Raw genomic sequence first — 18808 nt, forward strand, 5'->3', positions numbered from 1 at the left:
TGGATGGCTGTCCATCATGGATGCTTTAGCTGAGATTCCTGCATTGCAGGGGGTTGGACTAGATGACTCTCGGGGTCCCTTCCAACTCCACAGTTCTATGATTCTACAACCCCCTCAACCCTCTGGGCTGAGCATCTCAGGGGGCTACAAGGAAGAAAAGGACTCAGCCTCACATCCCATCCTTCCAGGACAAGGAGAGCTCTGCTCAGCGCAAGTCTGGGCCCAGACCTGTGATGTTCAGAGCACCTTTCCTTCAAGCAGAATTTTATTATTTCCCCTTCCTTTTTGTTTGTTAGTTTTGTTTAATCTGCATGAATCTCCTGGTATCAATCTCCTGGTATGCCCCGAAGAGGACCTTAAGGTCCACAAACGACAACATTTTGGAGGTCGCAGGTTGCAAGGTGGTTAGATTGGCCTCAACTAGGGCCAGGGCCTTTTCAGTACTGGCCCCAACTTAGTGGAAAGCTCTGTCACAAGAGACTAGGGACCTGAAGGACTTGATATTTTTCCCCAGGGCCTGCAAGACAGAACTGTTCCACCCGGCCTTTGGTTTGGACTCAGTCTGACCCTTATGTTTCCCTCCCCTTATGGTCTTGATTTATTGGCTACTTTTAAAATGACGCTGCATTTTAAATTGCATTTTAACCTGTATTTTAAATTGGTTTTCTTGTTCCCCCTATTATGTTTTTACTATGATTTTATTGGTGTTAGCCGCCCTGAGCCCGGCTCTGGCCAGGGAGGGCGGGGTATAAATAATTATATTATTATTATTATTATTATTATTATTATTATTATTATTATTACTATTACTACTACTACTACTACTATTAACAGCTCAGAGAGGTTGTGCCAGCTTCCCTTAACCAGGTGCTTCTTGGTCAGGGATGATGGGAGTTGCAGTCCTAAACAACTGGAGGACACCAGGTCGGAGGAGGAGGCTGGGTTACACTATTTACGGCTATTATGAAAGTTTATGACATTAAATGCCTGGACAGCTCAGTTGATTAGAGCGTGGTGCCGATAGCGCGAAGGCTGCAGGTTCAATCCAGCTGCATATTCCTGCATATTCCTGCATTGCAAGGGGTCCCCTTCCATCTCTAAAATTCTATATTTTAAAAATGGGAAACCATAACTTTATTAATGATGTAGCAAGCTTACTGTTCCGGGTCAACTTTTAAAAGCATGGCTATAAACAGTTTTTTTAAGGAAAAAAACAACCTACTTGTGCCGTAAGACTGTCTACCTGCAACACTGAGCCAAAGCTCTTGCAAAAGCATCATAATGCTATTGTAATGCTCCATTCACAATCACTTGTCGGCTTTGATGCAACAAGAAGATTACCTTAAGAGCATAACAGAGTGAAAGCTTCCTTTCTTACTGACAGCAACAATGCTGGGAGATAAGGTTGCTTCGCAGCTGATGCCTCCATGCACACTGTGTGCACACACCGTTCTTCATGCATGGAGGGGGGTCCACTCCCGTAGAGCTCACTATGCCCCCCTGACAGCTGGACATGCACAGTGCTAGCACAGCGATAAAGTTGGGGGGTAAACCTTCCTAAGGGTACCTGCTGGCATCTCCCAAAGAGGTCCAACATCTCTGCTCTTCTCCAAAGCTCCAGTGCATAATCTGTATGTGTGCTAAAGTTTCAGCCCAGATTGTCTGCCGCTCAATGGATGAGTAGGATGCTAGCAATTCAGTTGTGCAAAATGCAGTGGCAATTGCTGTTCTAGACGGTGCCCTTGCATCACCTATATTAGCTACTTCAATTGTAGCCCTTGATTACTCTAGTCAATTTAATCCTCATCTTTTAAATGCTGTCATGCTAACAGCAACACACTTCCTAACGTCTTAGTAGGCCCACAAGCTTAACATGAGTTAACAGAGTGATGCAGCAGCAAAAAGAAAAGAAAGCTAATGCTATTCTAAAGGTAAAGGGACCCCTGACCATTAGGTCCAGTCGTGACCGACTCTGGGGTTGCGGTGCTCATCTCACTTTATTGGCCGAGGGAGTTGGCGTACAGCTTCCGGGTCATGTGGCCAGCATGACTAAGCCACTTCTGGCGAACCAGAGCAGCGCACGGAAACACCGTTTACCTTCCCGCCGGAGCGGTACCTATTTATCTACTTGCACTTTGACATGCTTTCAAACTGCTAGGTTGGCAGGAGAAGGGACCGAGCAACGGGAGCTCACCCCGTCGCGGGGATTTGAACTGCCGACCTTCTGATCGGCAAGTCCTAGGCTCTGTGGTTTAACCCACAGCGCCACCCGCTATTCTAGGCTACATCAACAGAAGTACAGTGTCCAGATCAAGGGAATAGTCCCACTCTGTTCTGACCTGGTCAGACCACACCTGGTGTCCAGTTCTGGGCACCACAATTTAAGAAGGATGTTGACAAGTTGGAGCGTGTGCAGAGGAGGGCTACCAAGATGATCAAGGGTCTGGAAACCAAGCCTTTATGAGGAACAGTTGAAGGAGGTGGGTATGTTTAACCTGGGTAAGAGAAGACTTAAGATGAGATGTGACAGCCATTTTCAAATAGCTAAAGGGCTGTCAAATGGAAGATGGAGCAAACTTCTTTTCTCCTGCTCTGGAGGATGGGACCTGAACCAATGAACCAAGTTACAAGAAAGCAAATTCCAACTAAACATCAGGAAGCGCTTTCAGATGGTAAGAGCTCTTAAGACAGCAGAATGGACTCCCTCGGAAGGTGGTGGGTTCTCCTTCCTTGGAGGTTTCTAAGCAGAGGTTGGATGGCCATCTGTCATGGATGCTTTAGTTGAGATTCCTGTGTTGCAGGGGGTTGGACTAGATGACCTCAGGGTCCCTTCTACGGTTCTACGATCTCCACTGACTCTCTTCATTTCTTTCATCTCTAATTTCCCGTCACTTTGAGATGAGGATAATGCAGGAAACTTGTGTTCTGCATTAGAACAAATACCATTCATCTGATACTGTGCTATTGTCTCCTAGTCCTTATTGAATGCACTCAAGCATCCTGTTTGCTCTTTTAAACTACTGCTGCATACTGAGCAGTAATCTTCACTGGGCTGTCTTCAGTGGTTCTTGTCTCTCTATCCTCAGATGACCCAGAGAGAGAGAGTGCTAAAGGCTCCACGGCATAATCGTTATATTCTAACAAGTACACGAGAACTGAGAATGGAATTGCTTTCCACCCACAGCTCCAAACCCAATGCGGTGGCACGCTCTCCATTCATTTTAACAGTCGGGAGTTGGATATGGAAGTGGAGCCCACACAATCACTGCAAACAATGATTCTAGAAGAATTATATAGAAAAAGGTAATGGTATGCAAACAACAATGCACGAGCAGCGAAACACCACAAAGCCATTTACTCTTTGGAGCTTTCAGGTTATTTGAAATTCATATTATTATTTCATTCACACACACACACACACTTTCAGAAGGCCATTTACTTGGTACAACACAGAAAACACAATTAACATTCAATCACATATCTAAACATCTTAGGGAAGTAGACGCCCACCAACTTAGCATTTTGGATTACAAGTCTCATTCTTCCCAAATTGATTTCATCATAACAGGAACATTCCCCCCCCCCACATCTTTCACTTTACCTCATCTAATTATTATTAATTTTTTTGCCTCCCTCTTATCAGCTGTTAACAGCGTGAGATGACAGCATTCTACTACGGAAATTGTGTGTGTGTGTATGTAAAGGGACCCCTGACTGTTAAGTCCAGTCGCGAACGACTCTCGGGTTGCGGCACTCATCTCGCTTTACTGGCCAAGGGAGCCGGCGTACAGCTTCCGGGTCATGTGGCCAGCATGACTAAGCCGCTTCTGGTGAACCAGAGTAGCGAACGGAAATGCTGTTTACCTTCCCGCCGGAGCGGTACCTATTTATCCACTTGCACTTTGACGTGCTTTCGAACTGCTAGGTTGGCAGGAGCAGGGACTGAACAGCGGGAGCTCACCCCGTTGCAGGGATTCGAACCACTGACCTTCTGATCGGCAAGCCCCAGGCTCTGTGGTTTAGACCACAGTGCCACACACCCAATATACACAAACAACTTTCATCTCTAATATATCCTGCATTGCAGGGGGTTGAAATAACTAGACTTTATCCTTTATTTGCAATAAAACAGCACTTTTGTAGGACTCAGTAAGATTTGTTTCTGATGCCTGCATATTTACAGTGATGGATCAAAAAGGACAAGAAACCTAGGTGCTGCACAATGAGCTTAACAGCAGTAGCGAGCAATTAACAACTGCCTAGAACAATATTGCAGCCCATCATTCCAAAAGCTCAGAGCCACTAGGAAGGCCCTAGGGCTTGCTGTCTTCTTCACTTCCCTGTTTTCTTCTACAGCTATATAATTGTTGACGTGGATGTTTCATATCTATCCGGCAAAATACGAAAATGTCAACTCCTTCGTTTCTCTGGGCTATTTCTGAACCGGCAAATAATTTATGGTAATGTTATCAGCATCAACTTACAAGAGATGCAGTTTAAAATTAGCTACTCTCTCAGGTGTTTCAAAACTCTTTCTTTGGTCTTTGGGGAAAATATAATCCCATTCTTTCCAACTCATAAAACCACAGAATTGTAGTGTTGGAAGGGACTGTGGGAGTCATCTAGTCCAACCCCTTGCAATGCAGGATTTTTTTGCCTAATGTGAGACTTGAACCCACAACCCTATAATTAAGAGTCACATGGTCTACCAACTGACCTATCCAGTCTGTCTTCTCTATCAGTGACATGTGTCAAGCACTAACTAAGGAGCAAAGGAGTTTTGGTTGGCCTTCCGTGGTCAACCAAAATGTATGGTTCCCCTAAGTGAGGTGGGGGGCAGAATCTCACACCTGGTGTCACATAGAGCACTATTTTCTGTAAGGCCTCTGAAGTCCAGAGTTTGACCCAATTAAAAAATGACTGGTGAGCTCATTTGTGGATTGCTAGATATGAAACTAGTCCAGGTGTTTGCTCTTTACTTTATGCATACATATTCAACATGCAAAGTTACTTCATGCCTAGAACTTGACCTGGAAAGGATTTAGGTTAGAAAGCCAGCACCTTGCCTTCAGTACCGTTTTACCCCATTGAAACAATACCAAGAAACACTAACCTTAGCAAAGCATTCATACAGGTCTCGCAATACCGATGCCCACATTCTGTCTGCTTTGGATTGCACAAAATGAGGTGGCACTTTTCGCATTTGTATTTGTCCTCCACCGCATTCACAAATTTCTCTTTGTAGCCACCTTGTTCGGGCACGTAAATGGATGGCACTGGGCTGCGGTCGGGATTTGCCTTTTGGACCAGTTCCACTGACACCGGGGGATCTGCTTTCTTGCTTGCGTCCATGTTGCAGTTGATAAATATTACTAAAAGAAAACACATATCCACACTTGCATGAAGAGAGAGTCTTGTACCCACACAATTCAGATGAGAAACAGATGCGTATTTCATGCAAACATTTGTCTGAGGTTCCTCCAACATCATGAGCGTTGGAACATATTGAGTACACAGAAATATGCAAAAACCCTTCCCTCTCCTTCCTTTGAAGAGAAAGTGCACACATGCAGATTCACTGCTCAAGAGCTGCAGCAGCAAGTGGTGATTTGCATGCATGGAAAAACAGCTTCAGATAAAATTCCCATATCATCTATCGCCTCAAACACAATGCTTCTCCAATGAGGTTGTTCCAGCATTCAGTTGCAAACGACCAAATGAAAAGTCACCAACTTGTGTCTTTGGTGGGGATCCTGCAGCCCTGATTAGGTCCATCAGAACGCTTACCTGAAGCCACAGTCACCTGCCCTACACCTGACACCAAGTATTGTGTTAGGTGTGGTGCAGATAAAGACACAGCTCCCTGCCGAAAGGAAGGTTTGAAGGCAACTGCAAAGCCATTCCTTTTATTCCAAACTACGCTGGCAAAAGAAACGCATCACCTGACTCAAGGTGATGCAAAGGTATTGACAGGTGGGTGGCCAGGATGCAGCCCACCAACCAGATCCAGTGCCCCCACCCCAACTTACACTGAAGATGTTGGAATTTGATATAGGTGCCTAGTCTGAAAGTACTAAGAACCGATTAAGCCTCAAATATACTTATTTTATCTAAAATATTTATACGCCACCCTTAGAAGCACACTTGTTCAAGGTGGCTTCCCAAAAAAATGCCAATTAACAATACAGGCCCAATAAAATTAAAATAAAATAAAATTAACAGGCCAGCAATTGATATGACTTAGGCCTCAAATATCTGAACAGACAGCTCCTTCCCTACAAGCCCTCCTAGGTTGTAAGGTCAACAGAGGGGGTCTTCTGGGTGGTCCCACATCCCTCAGAAGTTTGGGAAGGGTGGCCATGAAGAGGGCATTCCCTGTGGCAGCCCCTGAGTTGTAGAATTCTCTGTGTCTTCATATATTTTTTTAATATTTTTTATTGCGTTTTCAAATACAAAGTCAGAAGTATAGAGAGCATGAAGAAAAAAGAAAGAAACAAAAAAAAGAAAAGAAAAAATACAACTTTCAAAAACATTTTTACATTACCCACCGGACTTCCCCACGTCTCCCTCACCCTGCATTCCTATCAATAAACATATCAGCAAATTATTACCTTGTTTCATACCTTACTTGTATCTTTCAAATATTGTACTTCTAAATTTAAAGTACTTTTTGCCAATAACTTGTACCTTAAAATAAACATAATATAGCTTTAAATTTCAACCTTTTCTTACATTTTTGTCTTAGTTTCCTGCTCACCAAATCTAATTGCTGAAGCTAAAATTTCCAAATCATGCAACTTCTTAACATTCATACAACTTATAATGTTTTTGTAAATAGTCCTTAAATTTTTTCCAATCCTCTTCCATTGTTTCTTCTCCCAAATCTCGGATTCTACTAGTCATTTCAGCCAGTTCCATATAATCCATCAATTGCGTCTGCCACTCTTCCAGTGTGGGGAGATCTTGTATCTTCCAATATTTTGCAATAAGTATTCTTGCTGCTGTAGTTGCGTACATAAAAAAAAATTCTATCCTTCTTTAACACCTTTTGGCCAACAATGCCCAGGAGGATGGCCTCTGGTTTCTTAGGGAAGGTGTATTTAAACACCTTTTTTAACTCATTATAGATCATTTCCCAGAAGGCCTTCACTTTTCGGCAAGTCCAGCAAAGGTGAAAGAATGTCCCTTCAGCCCCCTTACATTTCCAAGAATTCTCTGTGTCTTCAGAGCCCATCCTATTCCTGTGTCTGTACTGCGTTCCAACCGTATTTATAATTCTGAATTTTAAACTCCTGTCATATGCCCCAGGACCTGCTGGCGAAGGGCAGGTAATAATCATCAGCATCATCCCAAAACTACTAAAATGTGACCAAAAAACCCCCCAACGATAGCCAAAACCCTAAACTAAAAACACCTTCTGTGGAAAGCCAGCGAGGAAAGTTGGGTTCTCCGACATTTTCAAAAGGCCTAGAGTGCTGGGTCTGCTGGGGCCCAATTGGCAAGATCCTCAATGAAGCTGGCAACACTAAAAACCACAAGGAGCAGCCAATATTCTCCCTTAAGCTCCTTCACAGCCCCAAAGAGTTAGGGTCATTATGAAGACAGCGAAGAACAATAGAAGCAGTAGGCTATCTACTCTGTAGCCTCCATTGCCTCTAGCCTAGCACATTCTGTCCGAGAATACGGTGTTAGGGGACTGACATATAGTAGCTGTGTTAGGGGACTGACATATACTACTGGAGAAACATCTGACCTGGTTACCTCTTGTTTATCTCTCTCCCTGGCCTTCCCCTTCTGTCCCAGTTCCACACTTCAGTCAACTCAGAATGCCTTGCTCTTAGATCAAGGTCGGCCAGTTCCTCAGAGGCGATGTAACAAGATCTTCTTACAACTGACAGCTAGAGGGCATAAATTAAATTTCCTGCCATCGCAGCCTTCCCAACAGTCTGCTCTGTCACCAGAATGCCTTCCCTCCTGACTCCGGCCTACTAAGCATTCCCGGAGGGCGAAGAAAAATCACATTTCGAGCCGAGAAGGGTAAAAGAACCAACGTACATCTCCACTGCACCTCAATGGCTACAACCTTCTTGGAGCCATTTCTATTCCCTCTGTTTAAATTATTGTGAGCCATTCTTGACGCTGGTCCCTAGACATAACTTAGCACGCCCTTGGTGTTAAGCAATGAACAGTAGCAAACAGTTACACACTGCAATAGATCAAAGCTTATATTAAAAGCCGTTATAGAATCCCCTTCCCCTCATGCCAAATCCGAGGGTGCACGGCCATTTTGTTTCCCAAGACGTTTAATGGTTGCTTACTTATTTTAATCAGGGCTTTGGCTATGTTAACTGCTTCCCAAAGAGGCTGCTGCTGCTGACTTGAATAGATACATTTTCTTTTCTTTGCTTCTTTTCTTTTTAAAAAAAATAATATTATCGCTTCTTTTTAATTCGTTTGCAAATTCAAAGGAAAAAGAAGAGGGAAGAGAAGTTTTTAAAGAAAATTTTAAAATAGTATTGTTATTACTTTTGTGTATTTTTATTTGAAAAAATATATATTAAAAAACAGTATTTGTGGTTTTTAAAGAAATTATGGAGACTTCACAGAATGTAAAATGTTATAGGAACTTTGAACAGAAAGGCAGGATAGAAACTATGCAAAATAAATAAATATAGCTGATACATTGTGGAAACAAACAGCAAACTTCATTAGAGGAGCAGGCTTTCTACACCAAAATGAAGTACTCACTATCTATCCAGATATACTCTCTTCAAATCTCCTGCTCTCTCCTTCTTAAAGGTAAAGGTAAAGGACCCCTGACAGTTAAGTCCAGTCGCAAAAGACTCTGGGGTTACGGCGCTCATCTCGCTTTACTGGCCGAGGGAGCCGGCGTTTGTCCACAGACAGTTTTTCCAGGTCATGTGGCCAGCATGACTAAGCCGCTTCTGCTGAAACCAGAGCAGCGCACGGAAACGCCGTTTACCTTCTTGCCGGAGAGGTACCTATTTATCTACTTGCACTTTGATGTGCTTTCGAATTGTTAGGTGGGCAGGAGCTGGGACTGAGCAATGTGAGCTCACCCTGTCACGGGGATTCAAACCACCAACCTTCTGATCGGCAAGCCCTAGGCTCAGTGGTTTAGACCACAGCGCCACATTTTGCAAATGCTTGTCAGCCAATATACACCCAAACCCATTTCTGGAAATATAAGAATTCATCAATATCCCATTCATACACAAACTTCCCATGCTTTGCTTGGGTTGCCTTTCAATGGCTAACCTTGTTTAAGATTAATTTTTTTCATCGAATGTGTTTAAATCAGGACTACTCTGCTGGAGAATTAAAAGCTGGGTTGTTACACAGGTCTTGGATCAAATACTACATCTGGCTCATGCAGAATCTCATGCAGAATTCATGTGGCGTTTGAAGTGTGGGTATTTCTGCAGGAAACTGGAGAAAACCCAAGCGCTGGTCACTAAGAAGGCACCTGTGATCCGCCGCACGTTCAGCTTATGTCACTCTTTGCCGCTGAGGATCCCGATTCAGTGCTACCTGTTTTTTGGCGGGGCAATTTCATTTTAACATTTAAAATTTCATTTTAACATGCACCTCCCCAGACAATTGCTCATTTGAGTTGAATCCGATTAATAGTCGTATGTTGCCTTAGAGCCAGGGCGGAGAAACAGATCCGATCACAGGACCGGATCCTTATTTCCTCAAACTCCAACTCTGACAAACCCCTGACTGACATCTGTCAAAAGTTCAGAGGGGGGGGGGTTACAGCAACCTCCTTCCGAGATGCTCCCTGCAATTGCCCACTGGCTGATCACAACTTGGAAGTCGCTAGAGACAGGGAAAAGCTTATTGAAAAAGGAATATTTTCTCCTCTGCTGAGAAAGCGGTTTGTATTTAATGGACTTCCTCCAGTGCCTGGAATACAAACTCCTTCCTCTGGGACGAAAGAAAAAGATGCTCTGTTTTCCTTTTCCTTCCAAAGGTTGCAGTTTGTATTCAAAGCTCTGAAGGAAGCACCGTGAATGCAAGTCACTTCCTCCAGCCACCCCCCCCACCCCCGCTATGCTAGGGAGTTTCCAGAGGATTAGAGCAGTTTATCCCAGCTGATTTGGGCAGCTTTGGCTGTGCAGGTCTCTCTTAAAGCTCTGACAATCAGCAAGGCTCTTCAAGGAGCCTTGCAAAGGGGCGTGCAGACTTTCTAGCCCAGCCACAAATTTACCTGTTCCACACCTGACATTGCATAGGGCATCAGGTGTAAGGCTTGTGGCCATGTCTACCTGGTGGGCCAAATGGGCAGGGCAGGCCAGCAGGCCAAAGGTACCGCACTCCTCTCTTACAAGTTAACAGGCAGTGTTAACTTACATTTCAAAGAAAATAAAATTATTTCTAGTCCCTTTTTATGGAAGAAAGGAGTATTATTATTTATTAAATTTGTATACCGCCCAATGCACGCAGGTCTCATGGCAGTTCACAGCATAAAACCACAATATAGAAGCATAAAATACGCGATAAAAAATAAAAACAAGAACAACCCAATACAGTCATACTTCATGTTACATTTGCTTCATGCAAATGTTCTTTCAAGCTACATCCCGCGGCGACCCGGAAGAACCGGAAAGGGTTTCACCGCTCGCACATGCGGAGAGCACAAAATGACGTCATGCGCAGAAGCGCCGAATTGCAACCCGCGCTTGCGCAGATGCGCCGCTGCAGGCTGCACTCTTTTCATGTTGCGAACAGGCCTTTGGAACGGATCCCGTTCGCAACCAGAGGTACCACTGTAATTCCTCCATCCCCAGCACATTTTAAAAGGGCATCAGATGTCAATCAGCCAGAGGCTTGGTTCAAGAGGAAAGTTTTTGCCAGGCGCCTAAAGTATAATGAAGGTGCCAGGTATGCCTTCCTGGGGAGAACATTCCACAAATGGGGAGCCACTGCATTCTCATGTTGCCACCCTCCAGACCTCTCATGCTTAAATAGCTGTGCTTAAATGAAGCTGCCTCATAATCTGCCTTCTCAATCACCTATCCCGTATATAGCAGGATATTAGCAGACATGAGGCACTTTTACAAGAGCATTTGGTAAAACCAAACCAAAGCAAGAATTTCCATGAAAACTGGAGAAAGCATATATATTCAGTTTCCTCTAGTACTCCTCACTACTGCTGCCACCCCTTGGTTTTGCAACAACTAAAAGGGTAAAGGTAAAGGGACCCTTGACCATTAGGTCCAGTCGTGACTGACTCGGGTTGCGGCGCTCATCTCGCTTTATTGGCCGAGGGAGCCGGCGTACAGCTTCCGGGTCATGTGGCCAGCATGACTAAGCCACTTCTGGCGAACCAGAGCAGTGCACAGAAACGCCATTTACCTTCCCGCCATTTACCTTCCCTATTTCTCTACTTGCACTTGGACGTGCTTTCGAACTGCTAGGTTGGCAGGAGCAGGGACCGAGCAACAGGAGCTAACCCCGTAATGGGGATTCGAACCGCCGACCTTCTGATCGGCAAGTCCTAGGCTCTGTGGTTTAACCCACAGTGCCACCTGCGTCCCTTTTGCAACATCTACTTGTCTTTAAAAAATAATAATACCCAAAATTTCAAGAAGAACTGTAGATGGGACAAAAGTTCTCCCACTCCTTCCCATTTTCCACTCCTAACTGCAATCCTTCAAGCTTGCCTTTCATTTAAAAAATAAAATATAGGAAATTGAGATCACAAGGAAAGAGATCAGGAACTGTGCATGGTGTATGGTTTGGCCCTGAAAAGAGGTGGGCAGGTCAGTGGCTGATTTAGGGACTCATCAGAAAAGGTTGTTAAGAATTCACCTGAGCAGATGAGATCACCAAGAGAAATAAGCGTGGGCTTAACAAGTTTCTCCACTCCTGAATAAAGCATAAATTGGGGAAGAGAAGGTGACTAGAGAAGGCGATGAAGAAATGGTTTTACAATTTGAGGAGAATTACAGAGAGCGCAGGATGTCAGGGGCAGAAAGAGGACAGCCATTCAATGTTTAATAGACACGCAGCAATCAAAAGAAGAAAGAAGAAAATAGCACAGACCCCCCCCCCCAAAAAAAAACCTCCCAAATAGCAGTATTTTGTCATATGGAACTGAACAACTTGATACAAAAAGGAAAGTGGTAAAACACTGCTATTTGGAAGAGTTTTTTTGCTGCTATATTTTTTTATAAGTGCCTATTCACAGAGGCTCAGAACCAAATTCAGAAAGAGCAGCCTACAAGGGCTTTCTATAAGCTTTAGGCAGCTTGATTGTCAGCTGGCAAATCATGTTTCCTATCAACTCAAGACATGTCTCCTCAGGGTTCCATTTTATGAAACAGCATATATTGGCTATCGATTTCCAGAAAACAGCCAGAAAAAAATGCACCAGTAAGCTATATCTCAGCAGGAAGTAGTGCTGACACACTAAAGACAGGAGGCAGAAAAGTAATGCAAGGTGCCCAGGAGGAAGAGATCTTCACCCAGGTGCCACCCTGGATTCTTGGCTGCGATGGGAAAAGGGTGAGATTGTCCACAAAATTCGGAACCGACTAAAAATATGAATAAACAATTCAGTATAATTTGAACACTACACTTACAAAAAAATTAATCCAGAAAATGAAAATTTTGCACTCATATAAAGCTATGGCTTTCCCAGTAGTGATGTATGGAAGTGAGAGCTAGACCAGTGTTCCCCAACCTTGGGCCTCCAGCTGTTTTTGGACTACAATTCCCATCATCCTTGAACACTGGTCTTGCTAGCGAGGGATGATGGGAGTTGTAGTCCAAAAACAGCTGGAGGCCCAAGGTTGGGGAACACTGAGCTAGACCATAAAGAAGGCTGATCACCAAAAAATTGATGCTTTTGAATTATGGTGCTGGAGGAGACTCTTGAGAGTCCCATGGACTGCAAGAAGATCAAACCTCTCCATTCTGAAGGAAATCAGCCCTGAGCGCTCACTGGAAGGACAGATCGTGAAGCTGAGGCTCCAATACTTTGGCCACCTCATGAGAAGAGAAGACTGCCTGGAAAAGACCCTATTGTTGGGAAAGATTGAGGGCACAAGGAGAAGGGGACGACAGAGGACGAGATGGTTGGACAATGTTCTCGAAGCTACTAACGTGAGTTTGACCAAACTGCGGGAGGCAGTGGAAGACAGAAGGGCCTGGCATGCTCTGGTCCATGGGGACACAAAGAGTCGGACACGACTAAACGACTAAACAACAACAGTATGCCGCTATACCACCAATATTCTTGTTTCCCTAGACAAAATTTATTCATTAAATTTGTATACCACCATTTCTCCCAAAAAGGAGCTCAACAGCTTACCTGTATAATGGCAGACGAAAGGGGCAAGGACATCTACGTTCGAACAGAGAAGAAAAGGCAACAAAAAATGAACTGCGAATCCGTTTCCCAGTTGATACCGTCAAATGTTGACTCCTGTAACTTAAGAGACAGAAGAAAACGCAATTTAAGTCCACGTGCAAAATTGAGATTGCATTTAAAATCACAAAAACCTCTGGAGAGTAGCGATAGAAGGACTTTGTGAAATTTGGTTCTCTTAATTTCTCGTTTTTCCACGCTTAAATATCCAGTTTCCCACATTTCCATAGCAATCAGCATTTTATTTTTTAAAATCCCCATGAAAACTGCATACACATTTTTAACTAAGGCGCGTGTTTTTGCAAGCAATTTCCCCAGAGTTTCGCAGGGCAGGCAAGGCGGCGAGGAGCAAAATGTGCCCCCTAACAAATGCGCCTGGGGCCACCAACCCTCTGGCCCTCCCCAGACAATGTCATTGCATAGATTTATCGATGACAAACATCCTAGCAGAACATAAAAGGACAATGTCTTGCAAAAACGAAACAACAAAAAAAAACCCTGATACTTTTTAATCAGATGCCCAAGCGTACTTTGCACTTGGCAAGCAGGAGGAGATTTTTATTGATCACTAGGAGTGCTACTTCCAGCACAGTTACAGATCTCGATCAAGACTGATAGGTTTAGGTGTGTGCTTTATGAATGTCATTTAGGAAAGCAGGTCACAGGACCAATGAATCATGTAGCCTTGCAGCTTTGCATATCTGGCTCACATTATCCTTCGTGGAGCCCCATGACGAAGACATGCCCGGGCATCCTGAAACACAACGGCAAAATCGACACCTCCTAGTTATAAAACAGAAGCAGCAGCTACACCTTACGCAGGAAGAACCAAGAGTTCAAAAGGTCTCAGTTGTGAATAACATATTCACAATCTCACCTCCCTTTCCCCCCCACGTTCTGTCAGAATTGCTTTTCTGCGAGGGGAAGAATTTGAATTGTCACAAGAAATGCATCTTCCGTGCTCCACTCTAATGTATGTGAGTAAATCGGGATAGCAGCGGTGCCAGATTTACATGTAAGCTAAACAAGCTATAGCTTAGGGCCCCATTCTCTTTGTTGTTGTTGTTTAGTCGTTTAGTCGTGTCCAACTCTTCGTGACCCCATGGACCAGAGCACGCCAGGCACCTCTGTCCTCCACTACCTCCCGCAGTTTGGTCAAACTCATGCTGGTAACCTCGAAAACACTATCCAGCCATCTCGTCCTCTGTCTCCCCCTTCTCCTTGTGCCCTCCATCTTTCCCAACATCAGTGTCTTCTCCAGGGAGTCTTCTCTTCTCATGAGGTGGCCAAAGTACTGGAGCCTCAGCTTCATTCTCTTGGGCGGCCCCAAAAAATTTAAAGGGGAAAAAACTGGATGTACATTTCCAAAATATAAGATAAAAAACAAATAAAATAAAACCTACGTACAGCAACAGTGTTTTGTGTTGTGTAGGCTCCTATGGTGTACGTCATGGGCCCCGCCTGCTAGCCTGCTCCCTAAAATATCACTGCTTTGCTCTTTTCTATATATAGGGTGCCTACATTCTGCATGTGCAAATGGATTTAGATACCTATTAGGTCCATAAATTACCATATAGTATATATTCAACACAAAAAGCAGCAGCAATTTGTTGTTGACAAAGGACAGCTGGACATATAAAGGGCCCCATTACCTTCAGTAGCTTAGGGCCTCATCAAACCTAAATCCGGCCCTGGCTAGCATGCAATGTTGCAAGCCTAATCGAAAGGACATTGTTATGTTTGCAGGTGCACGAACACACCTCTGCTTGCCCGGGTAAGGATCAAGCCTTTGCCAGCTTTCAACTGAAATGCAGGTTTAAAAGCCTAAGCTTTCTCAACAAGTCTTGTCTGAATGCTTTCAAAACAGCTTGGAGGGCGCGAACAAACCACTCTCCACTTTCCCATCTCTTCCTGCTACGAGGGCCCAGAAAACTATCTTTGGGGCAGAGAAGAGATGGGTAGGGCAGGTTAGATAGCAGCAGTGAGCACTCCCCAAAACCCTAGCCAAGTGGCATTTCCTGCAAGGAATGGGACCCCCAGTCCCAGAAACCCCAACAGAAATGACTTAATAGCATAAGCTTTGCACCAGGGATTCTAAATGACCTTTGGAGGATACTTTGAACAAAAAATTGCATTTTTTTGTAGCCGACAGTGCCAAGAGCAAAACAATACTATAGGTTTCTGTATGTGTTTAATGGCTACTTCTGAAAGACGCTTAAATCGTGTTACGGGGAGAAACTGGGCTGCCTCCTTGTACTTAGTCCTGCAATGAGTTTCTCTAGTGCTGCAGATACAGTGGTGACTTTCTAGTAAGTATAAATTGCCCAGCTTGACATCCTTGCCTTCAACATTTTAGGTTATAGTTCATTCCAAGGGATGCAGTAATCTTTCTACCCACTCATCCCAGCAAGATGCCTTTCAATATTTTGGCTGCAAAGAACAAAGCTTTTCGGCTGAAAAGAGTACGTTCTAGCGAGCAAAACATCTGAAATGTTTCAAAGAGAACCTTGATCCCTTCCACTGGTTTAGACTAAACTTGCAGTACTACTATTGGAAAGTGTACTTTAAAACAAATATATATCAGTGACAGCAGCACAGAGGAGATAGCACACGTATATTTCCACTTGCTCTGACAAGAAGAGGTATTTATTTCACTTAACTTAGACCTGGAACGCCTTTATAGTTTGCCTAAATGTGGCCTAGAAGCAGTAAGAGTGCCTGGTGATTGATTGGGTCTCGGTAAACCCTAGACAGAATCATAGAAGGGTCAGCTAGTCCAACCCCCTGCAATGCAGGAAGATATGATCAGCTGCTTTTGCTGCTGAATGGAAAACTACATTCCCATTCACTGCATATTTCCTTTTCTTAAAAAAAAGGTTTAGGGAGCATATATATCAACTGATATTTCTACCTGAAGGAGTGCCTCCACCCGCATCGTTCTGCCCGGACACTGAGGTCCAGTGCCGAGGGCCTTCTGGCGGTTCCCTCACTGCGAGAAGCCAAGTTACAGGGTGTTAGGATATTTCCGTTCCACCTTAAGAGAGAGCAGGCTTGTGAGTCACAGAGTCTGCGTATTTCCTGTTACAGGATGTTTATGTTTGCTGTTTCCTTTCGATTTCAGTCGGTCAGAGGCACTGACACAGAACGGTCATGTTTTTCCTTTGTTCTGTTCAACGCTAAATAAAGTCTGTAAATTATGCTCTTCTGCGGTGCAGGCTTTCTGGCTGTGTTTTCTGCTGATAAAGAACAGTGTGCACAAGCCTAGAATGTGGCAATCCATTTCTAAGGCTTCGTGTCGCTAACTGCTGGATCTGCCTGGCTACGGGAGGTCGATGGACGTCCGGCAGCCGGCTTGGGGCCATGATGGACAATATCTCCCTGGCAGTTTCCCAACAACAACGTTTCGGGCCCAGATTCACAGCACCTACAGGAGAGTAAAGCTGCAACAGACTGCGTTTGAGAGGTACGTGGGAAAAGCGAAAGAAAGGGAGGCTTTTCTGTTTTACCTCGGACGGAGCCTTTGAACTCCGGAAGGCTTAATTGGCCTGGGAGCCGAGCCAAAAGGCATCGTGATTAATGAGCTGCCACGATAAGGAGTCTTTGAAGGCATAAAGGCTCACGGCTCAAGTAAAAGCTGGAATGGAGTTTTTCCACGCTTTTGAAGCTTCAGAGGCCACTGAGTGCCCAAAGTTAAATCGGCACAATTATCAGACCTGGGCAAAATGGTGTGAGAGTTTGCTGCGTCAGTATGGAGTCTGGCATACTGTGTCTCAAGCCCCCCCAGATCCTCTGACAGAGAAATGGGAGGCCCAGAATTCGAGGGCCATTGACATAATAGTCTTATCCGTCTCTCTGGAGGAAATTGCTACGCTTGCTGGCAACGTGACGGCACGTAAGATGTGGACTGCTTTGATAAAAGCTCACAAGCCAGTCATCCCAGCCCAGAGTTTGACTGCATCGGAGGTCCTGGCTGTTTCCCAGAATGCGAGTGAATGCAGGGATGCTGAGGGCACCGGTTGCAAGCTGCAGGGGGAGCAGACTGTGGTGTCATCCCAGGCAGCATTCCAGCCTCCAGGGGGAGCCAAGGAGACGGCAGCTGAGAGCTCTGTTTCTCATGGGAACCAAGGTCATCGTCTTTGCAGAGGCCGGAAGGCCAGAGGTAAACAAAGACAGATGCCTGCAGATGGCCCGAAGCAGAAGGGGGGTGAAGAGCCCACGCCAGTGGAAAACAAGGCTTTGTTAGCTGGCACTGCTTCACCAAAGGCTAAAGGCAAGTCTCATGGCCAGGAGCAGGGGGGCAAGCTGCAAAAGCCCACGCCGGTGGAAAACAAGGTTTTGCTTGCTGCAAAGACTGCTCCAAAGGCTAAAGCCAGGTTTATTGTGGACTCTGGTGCGAGCCGCCATCTTTCAAAGGATAAGCACCTGTTTATCTCCTTCTCGCCTCAAGAAGGAGAGATCCACCTGGCTGATGGAAGGACGTTGCAAATTGCAGGAGAAGGGACTGTGAAACTTGCAAGTTTGCATACAACCATCAGTAATGTACTGTATGTTCCTGGAGCTGCGGACAATTTGCTTAGCGTCCCACAGCTGACTGGGCGTGGCTTTGAGATATCCTTCAAGAGGAGCGTCTGTGTCATCAGAAAAGGCAAAGAGGACATTTTGCATGCAAAGTTTATAGATGGTTTATTCTGTATAACTTATGATGACAATGCTGTTGTGTCTAATGCTGATTCTTGTTGTGTTGCACAAACTAACAAGGTTCTTCATGCAGGATGCATTCATGATGCACATCGAAGATTTTGTCACATGTCTTGGCAGGCGCTGGCCAAGATGCCTGGATTGGTTGAAGGTTTGAACATCAAACCTTGTAAGTATCACATGAAATGTGTATCTTGTGCAGAGAACAAGGTGAAGGTTGCTCCAAAAGGCAAAGAGTCTAGCAGGCAGGCTTCCAAACCCTACCAGCTAGTTCACGCAGACCTGGTTGGGCCTCTTGCGCCCTCTTTGGGAGGAGCAAGGTTCTTCATGGTTCTAATTGATTCTTTTTCTAGGTACATTCATGTGTTTATGCTCGAGCAGAAATCGCAAGCGTTTCCTAGGTTCAAAGCATTCTGTGCTTGGCTGGAGAATGCTCACGGTAAACGTATCGGCTGTCTGTTTACCGATCGCGGCGGGGAATTCACTTCTCAGCAGTTTGAAGCTTTCCTGACTGAGAAGGGAATCCAGCATGACTTGACAACGCCTAGATCGCCATGGATGAATGGGCTTGCGGAGCGAGCAAATCAAACATTGCTGCAAGGAATGAAAACCTTGTTACATGATGCCAATCTCCCTGAGAAGTTTTGGGGGGAAGCTCTGTCAACGGTAGCTTATACCGTTAATCGCAGATTGTCATCACCCATTGGTTGT

The 18808-nt window shown here is 44.8% G+C and overlaps 1 protein-coding gene across 3 annotated transcripts in view; it reads right to left on the minus strand.

Annotated features, from left to right (window-relative positions):
* TRAF3 (TNF receptor associated factor 3) overlaps positions 1-18808 on the minus strand; it is a 95866-nt gene that overhangs the window by 40014 nt on the left and 37044 nt on the right. Inside the window, exons 3-5 of one of the 3 annotated variants that reach the window (XM_077923895.1) lie at positions 13343-13462; positions 5114-5372; positions 1477-1486 (exon numbers count right to left, since the gene is read on the minus strand). In XM_077923895.1, coding sequence (XP_077780021.1) covers positions 1477-1486; positions 5114-5352 — 249 coding nt within the window. In that variant the 5' untranslated portion in view covers positions 5353-5372; positions 13343-13462. Of the gene's footprint in view, positions 1-1476; positions 1487-5113; positions 5373-13342; positions 13463-18808 lie in introns of those variants that run through there. The other 2 variants (XM_077923891.1, XM_077923884.1) reach the window with 2 other exon arrangements.

This window comes from Podarcis muralis, chromosome 1 (assembly GCF_964188315.1).
Source record: "Podarcis muralis chromosome 1, rPodMur119.hap1.1, whole genome shotgun sequence".
NCBI lineage: Eukaryota > Metazoa > Chordata > Lepidosauria > Squamata > Lacertidae > Podarcis > Podarcis muralis.